General features: G+C 50.7%; 1 protein-coding gene across 1 annotated transcript in view; it reads left to right on the top strand.

Moving 5' to 3' along the window:
- TNKS (tankyrase) overlaps positions 1 to 12839 on the top strand; it is a 315995-nt gene that overhangs the window by 244662 nt on the left and 58494 nt on the right. Inside the window, exon 18 of the mRNA XM_074993939.1 lies at positions 11733 to 11921. Coding sequence (XP_074850040.1) covers positions 11733 to 11921 — 189 coding nt within the window. The remainder of the gene's footprint in view (positions 1 to 11732; positions 11922 to 12839) is intronic.

Below are 12839 nucleotides of genomic sequence, written 5' to 3'. Positions count from 1 at the left end.
TCTCCTTCAGTTGTAGAAATAGGCCAAGATTTAGATGAAAAGGAAGAGTTTCAGTGGGAAAGGAAGAGAGGGTAGTGTCTGTGGATCAAGTCCAGGTTTATTGTGGAGCAGCATGATTAGGCTGAGTAGTCTGTTAGTGATTTCCCTTCCCACCTCACAAAGCATCACTGGCATACAGAGAATCGCACATCTTAATATCTGCACAGCTGTAAAATGGACCTGTTCTTCTTCGAGTGATCCCCGTGGGTGCTCCACAATAGGTGTTGGGCTTGCCCGGCGCCGCAGATCGGAAATCTTCCAGCAGTTTCTCCTGGATCATGCATGCGCCGGCGCGCGCCGCCCCCCTGCACGCCCCCGGCCACGTGCACGATCCGGTCCCCGCCAGTTCCTTCTCAACCGCCATTGGCTGCAGACGGAATCCACTCAGGCTAAGGCCAGAGTCAGATTACTTAGTGGTTTTTTTCCACGTGTAATTTGTAGTTTTCGGTTATTAAACAAAAAAAAAAGGAAAAAGAGAAGAGCGGACGTGAAGGCCATTTAGGCCACCCGCTGCCGCAGGCCGGTGATCACTATTTGGGGTGGAAAGGCACGGATTAAGTGCTAAGTACCCTATTAACAATAAAGGACTCACCACAATGGCCTCTTCAGGTTTTACAAAGCGGGAGTCATGCCGTGAAGTTATGCCGGCCTCCGTGGGGCATAACGAATGCATCCGATGCCTGGGGGAATCACAGGCTACCCAGAAGTGTTCTCACTGAGCTAAGCTCACAGCCAGGGCCAGGAAGGACAGAGCGATGAGGCGTAAAATGCTCTTGTTGATAAGGCTCTCCAGCCGGACTTGCCGGAGAAGCCTCACCCAGAACGGCCCGGTGGGTTGCATAAGAGGAGGGCAGTTTTTCTCTGACCTCCTCAGTGCAGAAATGGAGGAAACTCTCCCTGGCTCGATCCTTGCTGTGCGTTTGCAGCGAGCAGAACGAGTGGAGCACACAGCCACCAGCCGCATACTCAGGTAAGCGGCCGTGCGGCAGCGCACGTGGCAGAGGCTGAGCCTCCAGTTATACAACACCCAGCATGCACGGCGCCTAGAGTGTCAGCCAGGCAAGCACCGGAACCGGCGGCACCGCCACAGGCGGCACAGACCCCCGCAGCACCAGCGGTGCAGGGGCGCCAGGCACGGAGCCTGCAGGCACCGGAGGGGGATACCCGCGCGGCACCGCAGCTGATGGTGCCGAGTGCGGCGCTGACAGCGGGGCCGAGATCCCCGGCACGGGAGGGGGCGGTGCCGGCCCCGCAGTGGAGGGGCAAGGCAACATCAAAAACACGGCACCGCAGTCCATCTCTGGACAGGGCTGCGCTGCTGTTAGCACCAAGCCCTCCCCCTGTGATACACACACCACACTGAAGGTGTGTGTCTCCACCGGCCCATCCGGAAAAAAAGAAACAAAAAAAAAAAAAAAACTCCTTCTTCTCCGTTCCTCCAACCAATGTCACCATGGCTTGGGCCACCTTCACCATTTCTGGGATTGGATCCCCTGGAGTACTATCACAAGCCAGTTTCACCTCTATCTGTGTCGTCGTGGAGGTCTCGCTCTCCCAGACATCGGGGGTACACACCCCGTGAGTGGTCCAGGTCTCCATCCCCGCACCCTTGCCCATGCTGCCATGGTCGTCCTTATCATGCTGGACACAGACAAACCACAGGCCTACACCCAGGGGCAGGTCCCCCCCCCGCCCCCCCAGCCGCTCAGTACCCCCGTGGGCACTCCCGATCGGGGACGGAAACACAGTTGTCTCAAGGGGAGTTAATTTTAGAACCCCGAGACTTTCCTTCACAATCCTCCAGCGAGCAAGTGTATCATCGGCCGCAGGAACCCGAGGGTTCGAGGGAGGTTTACCCTAGTGGTTCCTCCTCATCCTCCCCAGATGAGGCCATGGCCCCCAGGGATGTTTCTCCCCTGATGACCTTAAACAGTTTCAGGAGCTGTTTAAAAGGGTGGCTTTCACGCAAGACATTCAAATGGCAGAGGTGCAGGAGAAACATCACAAACTCCTGAAAAATTTGAGACCCCCGGCTTCATCCAAAATTGCTATTCCGCTGGACAAAGCCAACCTGGAGCCAGCCACTACTATATGGCAGACTCCGGCCTCTGTTCCGCCTATGAACAAGAGAGCGGATAAGAAATACTTCGTCCCAGCAAAGGGCATGGAGTTCCTCTTCAGTCACCCACAACCAAATTCTTTGGGGGTCGGGTCGTCCCAGCAGAGGTCAAAGGCTTCTCAGTACAAATCGGGGGATCGGACAAAGAAGCTAAGAAGCTAGAGCTGTTTGGAAGAAAGATATATTCCTCTCCTATCCTGCTATTGAGAGTGGCAAATTATGGGCACACCTAGCAAACCATAATTTTGATAATTACTCCGGACTTACTCCCCTCATGGATCCACTTCCGGAAGATAAAAAGCCGGTGTTAAAGGCAATAGTTCAAGAGGGCTACGCAGCATCGCGGACGGGAGTCCAGATTGCCCTGGACGTGGCGGACACGGCGGCACGTTCAACAGCTACAGCAGTGGTCATGCATAGAGAATCCTGGCCCCAGACGTCGGGTATCTCGAGGGACCTACAGGCTAAGATCGTGGACCTTCCCTTTGATACACAAAAGCTGTTTGCGGACTCAACCGATTCAGTCTCTCACTCCAGTAAGGACTCGAGTGCTACACTTAGAACCTCGGGCATTTATAGTCCCCCATACAGGAGGGAAAAATTTTATCCTCAGCAAAGACCCTACGCTTACAACCACAGTGTGCTCAATATCAACGGGGCTACAGCCAAGGGCGCTATCAATAGCGGCAACAGTACAGAACTCCTAGGCAACATTCTCAACAAAGCCGTACGCCATCGGGTCAGGCCCAAAGGCAACAAGTTTGATGGGTATGTCGGGGGCTGCACTATCAATACCCTCGCTCAATGCCACTCTCATCTCATGTTCCATCATCGCCTCAGACCGTTCCACTCCCAATGGCAAAAGATCACCACAGACATATGGGTGCTGGAGATCATAGCCACGGGTTACGTGATCCCCTCCCAGTCGCTTCCACCGACGAAGCCTCCCACCAGGCCTCACCTCAGGGATGCTGCCACGAGGCGAGGCTCAAGCACAAGGTGACTCACCTTATGTTCATAAGGGCGGTGGAAAGAGTGCCGGAATAATTCCAGGGGAAGGTTTTTATTCATGCTACTTCCTACCAGGGAAGAAAACAGGACACTGGAAGCCCATCTTAGATCTTCGGGGCCTCAGCCGTTACTTGCGCAAGCAACGGTTTTCAGATGATCACAGTTGCCTTGATACTCATGGCACTGGACGATGGAGACTGGGTTGCAGCACTCGACTTAAGAGATGCTTACTTTCATACAACAATCCACCCGGCACACAGACGCTTCCTCCACTTCACGGTCGGCCAGGAGCGCTTCCAGCACAGGGTTCTTCCGTTCGGCCTCTCCTCGGCCCCCAGAGTCTTTGCCAAAACCCTGGCAGTGGTGTCAGCCTGCCTGCACAGACAGGGGGTGTTTATTTTTCCCATATCTGGGTGACTGCCTGCTAAAAGGGACCTCGAAGGCAGAGGTCTCACGCATGATACGTGTCACAGCGGACACGTTTCTTCACTGGGCCTAGTCATCAACCTTGCAAAGTCAAAGTCCGAACCCACACAGCATATAGAGTTCATAGGGGCACGCATAAACTCTATCACAGCAAGGGTGTACCTACCCAATGCCCGCTTCCGCACAATCAGTTCGCTGGTGCAAGTCATGACATACAGCCCCACGGTGCCAGTCTTAACGTGCCTACGGCTGCTGGGCCACATGGCGGCAGCGACGTTTGTGGTACAGAATGCCAGGTTGCACATGTCAAGCCTGTAGCACTGGCTGGCGAGCGTTTACAAACCAGCATCCCACACTGTCCACAGGGTGGTGTCGCCCACAACAGAGGTGCGCAGATCCCTGGCGTGGTGGGAAGACCCCGAGAATCTGCTAGTGGGGGTGCCTTTTCACCAACCACAAATTTCTATTTTTCTTACTACCGACGCCTCCCATATGGGATGGGGAGCGCACAGCGGTGACAAGGTAACGCAAGGGCTATGGTCCCCTGCGGAACAGACACTGCACATATCCATACTGGAGCTCAGAGCAGCGTTCAGCTCCTGCAAACATTTTCGAGATTACCTACATGGCAACGTAGTCGGGATTCAGTACCGACAATATCTCCACTGTGTTTCTACATCAATCGACAAGGAGGAGCACGATCCCGTGCCCTATGTGCGGAAGCACTCTGATTGTGGAATCGGTGCATTGCCAATAACATAACGTTGAAAGCCTCGTACTTGCCAGGCGCTCACAGCGTGAATGCAGATCAGCTGAGCAGGCGCTTCGCAATCACGCACGAATGGCAGATCCGCTCCGATCTGCTAGAGCGCATTTTTCGTACATGGGGGTTTTCCCCAGATCGATCTGTTTGCCACCCAGTACAACAACAACAACAAAAAAAAAAAAGCGTCACCAGTACTGCTCCAGGGCAGGAGTGGGGCAGGAGTCCCTGGTCATGTTTTCATGGAAGGGCTCCCTACTTTACGCATTTCCCCTGCAGCGCTTATCTGCAAGGTCTTGCACAAAGCCAGAAGGGAGAGAGCTTGCATGATACTCATAGTCCCACTTGGGATCGGCAGCAATGGTTTCCCTTGCTTCTGCGTATGTCGGACCGCCCACCGCTCCCTCTACCGGTGGCGCCAGACTTACTCACACGGGCTCAAGGGTTCATAGTGCACCCGAACCCTCAGGGTCTGCACCTACAAGCATGGCTAATCCATGGCTCAGCTCCTTAAAGAGCACGTGTGGAGGGAACAGAACAAGTCCTGGAATGTAGCCGAAGGACCTCCACCAGGAGGACTTACAAGCAGAAATGGACTCGATTCACAGCCTGGTGTTCCGCCAAGCAGTTAGCTGCCCTTGATGTTCCTATACCTGTAATACTGGAATACTTATTGGACCTCAAGAGAGGCGGGCTTTCTCTGTCCTCGCTAAAGGTCCACCTCGCCGCTATATCAGCCTTTCGGCATACAGAGGAAGGGCCCACGGTATTCGCCCATCCTATCGTTACCAGGTTCTTGAAGGGGCTGGTAGATCTGTACCCCCCCTCGGAAACCGCTTCCACTATCGTGGAATTTGGACTTGGTGCTCAGCACGCTATCAGGTCCACCTTTTTGACCCATTAGCCACAGTTCCCATACATCTCCTTACGATAAAAACAACCTTCCTCCTTGCAACTACATCAGCCCGCAGGGTGAGTGAGCTCGCGGCAGTGATGGCAACGCTGCACTGCACAGTATTCTCAAAGGAGGCGGTAACCTTAAGGCTGCACCCAGCCTTTGTTCCAAAAGTCTCTTCGGAGTCCAATCTTAATGAGCCAATAGTTTTACCCTCGTTTTACCCAAAGCCTCACAGCTCCGGCAAGGAGGCACGCCTGCATCTCCTGGATGTGAGGAGGGCGTTGGCCTTCTACATAGACAGAACTAAGTCCTTCCGGAAAACGGACAGGCTCCTAGTCTCCCTCTCTCCCAGGCCAAAAGGAAAAGGTCTCTCTTCCTGGAGAATCTCAAAGCACATTGTGTCCTGCATAAAAATGTGCTTCGAAGTTAGAAAGACTCCTCTGCTGGCCCCACCCAGGGCTCACTGCACCAGGGCGGTGGTGGCGTCAACAGCCTTCTTCAAGGGCATCGCGTTAACAGACATCTGTAGAGGAGCGACCTGGTCATCCTATGACACCTTCGCCAAGCATTGTGCCCTGCCTCGGGTATTCGAAGAGGATACCCGTCTGTCGACAGCAGTCCTCTCGGGGGCAAGCTGCACATAAACCGATTACCCACCTCCTTACTTGGGTTACTGCTGGGTAGTCACCTATTGTGGAGCACCCACGGGGACCACTTGAAGAAGAAAAAGAAGTTACTCACCTGTAGTAACGATGGTTCTTCGAGATGTGTCCCCGTGGGTGCTCCACCACCCGCCCATCCTCCCCGCTTCGGATCTCTGTCTAGTGTTTTTCAGGAGCATCCGAGGCGGTTGGTCAAGGAACTGGCTGGGACCGGATCGTGCACGCAGCCGGGGGTGCGCAGGGGGGCGGTGCGCGCCGGCGCATGCGCGATCCAGGAGAAACTGCTGGAAGATTTCCAATCTGCGGCGCCGGGCGAGCCCGACACCTATTGTGGAGCACCCATGGGGACACACCTCGAAGAACCATCGTTACTACAGGTGAGTAACTTCTCTTTTCTAAAACATTCCATTCCACTCTTCCTTGTGAGTGCATTTAGAAGGAAATCTATTTCAAGCTGCAGTGTGGAGTCTGTTCTTGACCGACTCCCAGGTAGAGGAGACTATGACACTAAATTGCAGATTATTTAGCATGTTTGTTAGCCTTGCTTTTCAGTTAGGCTACATCTACACTAGTAAGTACTTTTGAAAAATCTTTCAAAAGAAGGGGCTCTTTCAAAACAGACTGTGGAGCGTCTATACACAAAACACAGTCTTTATAAAGTACTTTAGAAAGAGCACAGCCTGCATTTCAAAAGCACTCTTTCATTCCCGTGTCATGAAGAGCGCCATCTTTCGCCTCAGGACACAGCACTGTCCAGGAGCCGAAGCTGGAGCTGATGCCCAACGTGCCTTTCCCTCCTCCCACCTCCTGACCCTTCCAGGACTCCTGTCCCCTGTTCTCTCCAGGGCCCCCACCCTCAGTCACCAAAGGTCCCCCTTGCCCAGGAGCCCATACCCTTCTCGTGACAGGTCTCTGACCCAAGCATGTCTTACCTCCATAAGGATGGCCCCAGTGGTCGCCTTGTCCACCCCAAACTGGTACCCCCACAGACCAGTGTCTGTCCAGGGTGGTCAGCTTCCATATTGCAATGGCGACCTGCTTCTCGAGTGAGAGCACCTGCCTCATACAGGTGTCCTGGTGCTGGAGGGCATGGACGAGCCAGTGACATAGCTCTAGAAATATCCACTTGGTCATGTGGAAGTTTTGGAGCCAGCGGTCATCATCCCACTCACCCATCACGAGCCACTCCCACTGCTCGGAGCTCACGGGATAGCTCCACAGGTGCTGGATCGCCCAGGGGACTGCATGACCATGGCAATAGGGGTGAGCCACCAGAGGAGGTAGAGGGCGACAGTGACCACCATGGCCAGCAAGTGGACCCCGGCACTGGGATCGTCCTTGTCAGGGGGCTGCTGGGGATCCATGGTGTCTCCGCAGTGGCTCCATTCCATGCACGGCGTCTGCTGTGTGGCAGACAGCCTGGCAGCCCTCAGCGTGTGCAGGGTGAGGGTTTTGGCCGGGGACCCTTTAAGGGAGCAGCTGTGGCTAGCTGCGGCCCCCAGAAGGGCTTGTAAGCCGTGCGACCCCATCCACTGCATTTCCTGGCCTGCTCTTTCGAAAGAGCGCCCGCCGCTGTGTGGATGCTCCCATTTGAAAGAGCGGGCCAGGTTTGCACGTTACGGTCGAAGGCTCAATTTGCTGGTTGTGTGTAGATGTACTCTTTCGAAAGGCAATCTTCTGGGAGAACCAGCCCCAACTAAATCACCTCAGCCAGGGCTTTGTCAAACCTGGCCTTAAAAACCTCTAGGGATGGAGATTCCAATAGACTAGGTAACTCATTCCAGTGCTTCCTCATCCCCTTAGTAAAATAGTGTTTCCTAATATCCAACCTGGACCTCCCTGACTGCAACATGAAGCTATTGCTCCTGGTTCTGTCATGTGCCACCATTGAGAATAGCCTGGCTCCATCCTCTTTGGCACCCCTCCCACTTCAGGTAACTGAAGGCTGCTATCAAACCCCCTTCCCCACATTCTTCTCTTCTGCAGATTAAATAAGACCGTTTCCCTCAGTCTGTCCTCAAAAGTTGTGTCCCAGCTCTCCAATCATTTTTGTGCCTTTCACTGGACTGTCTTCAAATGCAACAAGAAGTCCTGTGGCACCTTATAGACTAACAGATATTTTGGAACGTAAGCTTTCGTAGGCAGAGACCTGCTTCGCCAGATACATGAGTGGGGGTGGGGTTTCAGAGGAGGATTTAAAGGGGTGTCTCAGTAAAAGGGAGGGCCAAAGCTGACAAGGTCTATTCAGTCAGGACAGAAATGTCCCATTATTGGAAGTATACATCGAGAGGAGAAAACAAGTCAGATCAGTGGGGGGATGTGGCCCATTGTTGGATTCTAATGTGGAAGTGTGAACGTTAAGAGCAGAGAAACTGCTTTGTGAGTTAGTTCTCACCCACAAATATTTCAGATGTGAGGGCAATTTATACCTTCTAATCAGTGGCACTGCTATGGCCACCCTCCTGACCCCACAGTATATCAACATTTTTATGGCTGACCTGGAACAACGCTTCTTCAGCTCTTGTCCCCTAGTGCCCCTCTTCTACCTGCACTACACTGATGACATCATCATCATCTGGACCCATGGGAAGGAGGTTCTTGAAGAGTTCCACCATGATTTCAACACTTTCCACCCCACCATCAACCTTAGCCTGGACCAAGCCACAAAAGAGATCCACTTCCTGGACACTGCTGTGCAAATAAGTGATGGTCACGTAAATGCCACCCTATACCAAAAACCCACGGACCACTATGCTTAAATGCACGCCTCCAGCTTCCATCCAGGGTACACTACACAACCCATTGTTTACAGCCAGGCACTAAGGTACATCCTCATTTGCTCCAATCCATCAGACAGAGACAAACATCTACAAGGCCTTTACCAAGCTTTCCTGAAACTACAATACCCACCTAAGGAAGTGAGGAAACAGATTGACAGAGACAGACGGGTACCTGGAAACCACCTGCTACAAGACAGGCGTCACAAGGAAAAGAAGAGAACGCCACTGGCCATCATGTACAGCCCCCAGCTGAATCCTCTCCAGCGCATCATCAGTGATCTGCAACCCATCGTGGACAATGATCCTTCACTGTCATAGACTTTGGGAGGCAGGCCTGTCCTCAGCTACAGACATCCTGCTAACCTTAAACAAATCCTCACCAGCAACTATAGACCACACCACAGTAACTCTAAACCTGGAACCAATCCCTGCAACAAACCTCGCTGCCAACTCTGCTCACATATCTATACCAGTGATGATGTCACAGGACCTAACCACTTCAACCACACCATCAGGGGCTCTTTCACGTGCACATCTACTAATATAATATACGCCATAATGTGCCAGCAATGCCCAACTGTAATTTACATTGGCCAAACTGGACAGTCTCTACGTAAAAGAATAAATGGACATAAATCAGACATCGGAAATGGTAACGTACAAAAACCTGTAGGAGAACACTTCGGTTTCCCTGGACACTCAGTAACAGATTTAAAAGTAGCGGTCCCAAAACAAAAAATTTTCAAAATCAAATGGAGAGAGAAATCTCTGAGCTGCAATTCATTTGCAAATTTGACTCCATCAACCAAAGATTAAACAGAGACTGGGAGTGGTTGGCCCATTACCAAAGCAGTTTCTCTGCTCTTGATGTTCACACCTCCACATTAGAATCTGGCAATGGGCCATATCCCCCCGACTGATCTGACTTGTTTTCTCCTCTCTTGATGAATACTACCGATAATGGGTCATTTCCACCCTGACTGAATAGACCTTGTCAGCTCTGGCCATCCCCTTTACTGAAACCCCCCTCTTTAAATCCGCTTCTGAAACCCCCTCCCCTCCCATTCACACATCTTATGAAGCGGGTCTTTGCCCATGAAAACTTTTGCTCCAAAATATCTCCTAGTCTATAAGGTGCTACAGGACTTCTGGTTGTCTTTGAAGACACAGACTAACATGGCTACCTCTCTGATACTTATCTCCAAATTGTTCACATCCATTTTGTAGTCGGGGGCCCAAAACTGAACACAGTACTCCATATGTGGCCTCCTCAATGCTTAATAAAGGGGAACAATCACTTCCCTTCATCTGCTGGCAATGTTCCTGCTAATGCAGCACAATGTATCATTAGCTTTCTTGGTAAAAAGGGGCACACTCTTTATTCATATCCAGATTCTTGTGCACTCTAATCCATACGTCCTTTTTTGAAGAACTGTGGTTTAGTCTGTTGGTCCCCTATTTGGTCTTAAGTACAGGATTCTGCCCTTGTCCTTGTTGAACCTCATAAGATATTTTGGGTCCAGTCCTCCACTTTGTCTAGGCTTCTCTGGACCCTGTCCCTATGCTCCAGCTTATTAACCTCTCCCTCTAATTTGGTGTCATCCAGATCATTAATGAAGATGTTGAGCAAAGCCAGCCCGAGGATGAACCCCAGGGGTACTCTGCTTATACCAGCTGCCAACTAGACATGAAGCTGTTAATCATTACCTATTGAGCCTGACAGTCTAGCTGGCTTTCTACGCACGTTACAGTCCATTCATCCAATCCATACTTCCTTAAGTAGTAATGATTGAGGCTTGAAGCCAACTAGCATATGTAGGGCCATGTAGCTGGGGCACAGGGCATATTATGAAATATATGTTTAAAGGCCCGGTTTTCAAAAGGGTTCATCAACCACCAGCTGCAACTGAATCTGACCACTTATTTAGGTTCCCAAATGGGAGCACTTGTTAAAGTGTGTCTGAAAATAACTACGATGCAATAACTGATAGCATAAAAGGTGGTCCTTTGAACACAAAACAATATTGTTTCTTTTTAATTATCTTGTATTATATTCTGTAGCTCTTTTAACTGTTTGCTTTTATATAGCATTGGGCATAAGCCAATTAATGACTAAGCAGTACCAAAGTGGGATATGAAAAGTATATTTTTAAAACCTGTTCAAACATATTTAAAATCTACGTCAGGCTGAGCTGTAGCAGTCTGTGGAAGGATGGTACTTGTTCTGCTTGTGAGTATCTAGAATGTTTTTCCTATTCCTGGGACTTGAGAGCAGTATCTGAGCTTCAGAAATAAAATAACAGTTCAGGAGTATACACACTTTCCTCAGTAAAGTTCTGGTCCTACAAACACTTCTGCACGGGAAGTCAGGTATCCCTGCTCTCTTACAAATGTGCTTTACTTTAAGCGTGTGTGTGCAGGATCAGGGTTTGAAAGAATAAGGAATTCTTCTGGGAAAAAGAAGATGCAAATCTAAAATTCCATGTCCCTTTCTACAACATCAAACAAAGAAAATCACCTAACTTCATTATTCTGGAGCTGACTCACTTAATAGCTTATGTACAGTACAGTTAAACTACGAGTTACATGCAGTCCAAAACAACTAGCGCAACTGACTCCCTGGTGAAAATTGAGAAGGTAGGGTTTCCTTAGCTCTTCCATACTTAGAGAAATGTAGCTTATTTGGCTAACAAAATGTGGCCTGGTGCTGCCTCATACAACTTTAAAATTGCGGAGTGGAGCTGAGCTGAGGAGGAAGAAAAAAATAGCCATCGCTGTTCATGTGTCCATTGTTGGTGGGAATGATTTCTGGTCCTTGACTGAAGGGGAAGTTCTTTGACCTGGGCGGGCAAGTGGTGGGTGTAAATACAGGGAGGGGAAATGGCGAGGTTCTCTTAATACCCATATTATCACCACATTCAAGAAACGAAATGTTGCTTAACAATGTCACAGGCTGGCATGGCTTCTACATTGCTGTTCCCTATGGCAGTTTCTCTGTACTTTCATGTTAAAGTTATTGCCTTTTTTCCCCCAGCATGTCGATATAGCAGCACTCTTGATTAAATACAGCACTTGTGTAAATGCAACAGATAAATGGGCATTCACACCATTGCATGAAGCAGCGCAAAAAGGAAGGACACAGCTATGTGCGTTGCTACTAGCTCATGGTGCAGATCCAACCATGAAGAATCAAGAGGGTCAAACACCTTTAGATCTGGCAACAGTAAGTTCATATTGCAAAGCATCAGAAAATGTTATAAAGAATTGGCTTTGTATATTGAATAACACTAAGTACTTCCACTGGTACTCTGCCTTCCCCATCCTGGGATTTGGAAAGGGTAGGGCAGTCAGGACTTTTTTATGTCTCTATGGCTACGTCTACACGTGAACGCTACATCGAAATAGCTTATTTCGATGTAGTGACATCGAATAACGTCTACACGTCCTCCAGGGCTGGCAATGTCGACGTTCAACATCGACGTTGCGCGGCACCACATCGAATTAGGCGCTGCGAGGGAACGTCTACACGCCACAGTAGCACACATCAAAATAAGGGTGCGAGGCACAGCTGCAGACAGGGTCACAGGGCGGACTCAACAGCAAGCCGCTCCCTTAAAGGGCCCCTCCCAGACACAGTTGCACTAAACAACACAAGATCCACAGAGCCGACAACTGGTTGCAGACTCTGCGCATGCAGCATGGATCCCCAGCTGCAGCAGCAGCAGCCAGAAGCCCTGGGCTAAGGGCTGCTGCACACAGTGACCATAGAGCCCCGCAGGGGCTGGAGAGAGAGCGTCTCTCAACCCCTCAGCTGATGGCCGCCATGGCAGACCCCGCAATTTCGATGTTGCGGGACGCGCAACAACTACACGGTCCCTACTTCGACATTGAACGTCGAAGTAGGGCGCTATTCCTATCCCCTCATGGGGTTAGCGGCTTCGACGTCTCGCCGCTTAACGTCGATGTTAACATCGAAATAGCACCCAACACGTGTAGCCGTGACGGGCGCTATTTCGAAGTTAGTGCCGCTACTTCGAAGTAGCGTGCATGTGTAGACACGGCTTATTGGTGGCAAGCCCATGCAGAGCACGTAGGATGAGATGCTAGCATCTCTCAGTTAAGGTTTAAAACAAAAAAGCAG

The sequence above is a fragment of the Carettochelys insculpta genome, chromosome 4, assembly GCF_033958435.1.
Source record: "Carettochelys insculpta isolate YL-2023 chromosome 4, ASM3395843v1, whole genome shotgun sequence".
Classification (NCBI taxonomy): domain Eukaryota; kingdom Metazoa; phylum Chordata; order Testudines; family Carettochelyidae; genus Carettochelys; species Carettochelys insculpta.
This window is presented reverse-complemented; position numbering and strand designations above follow the sequence as displayed.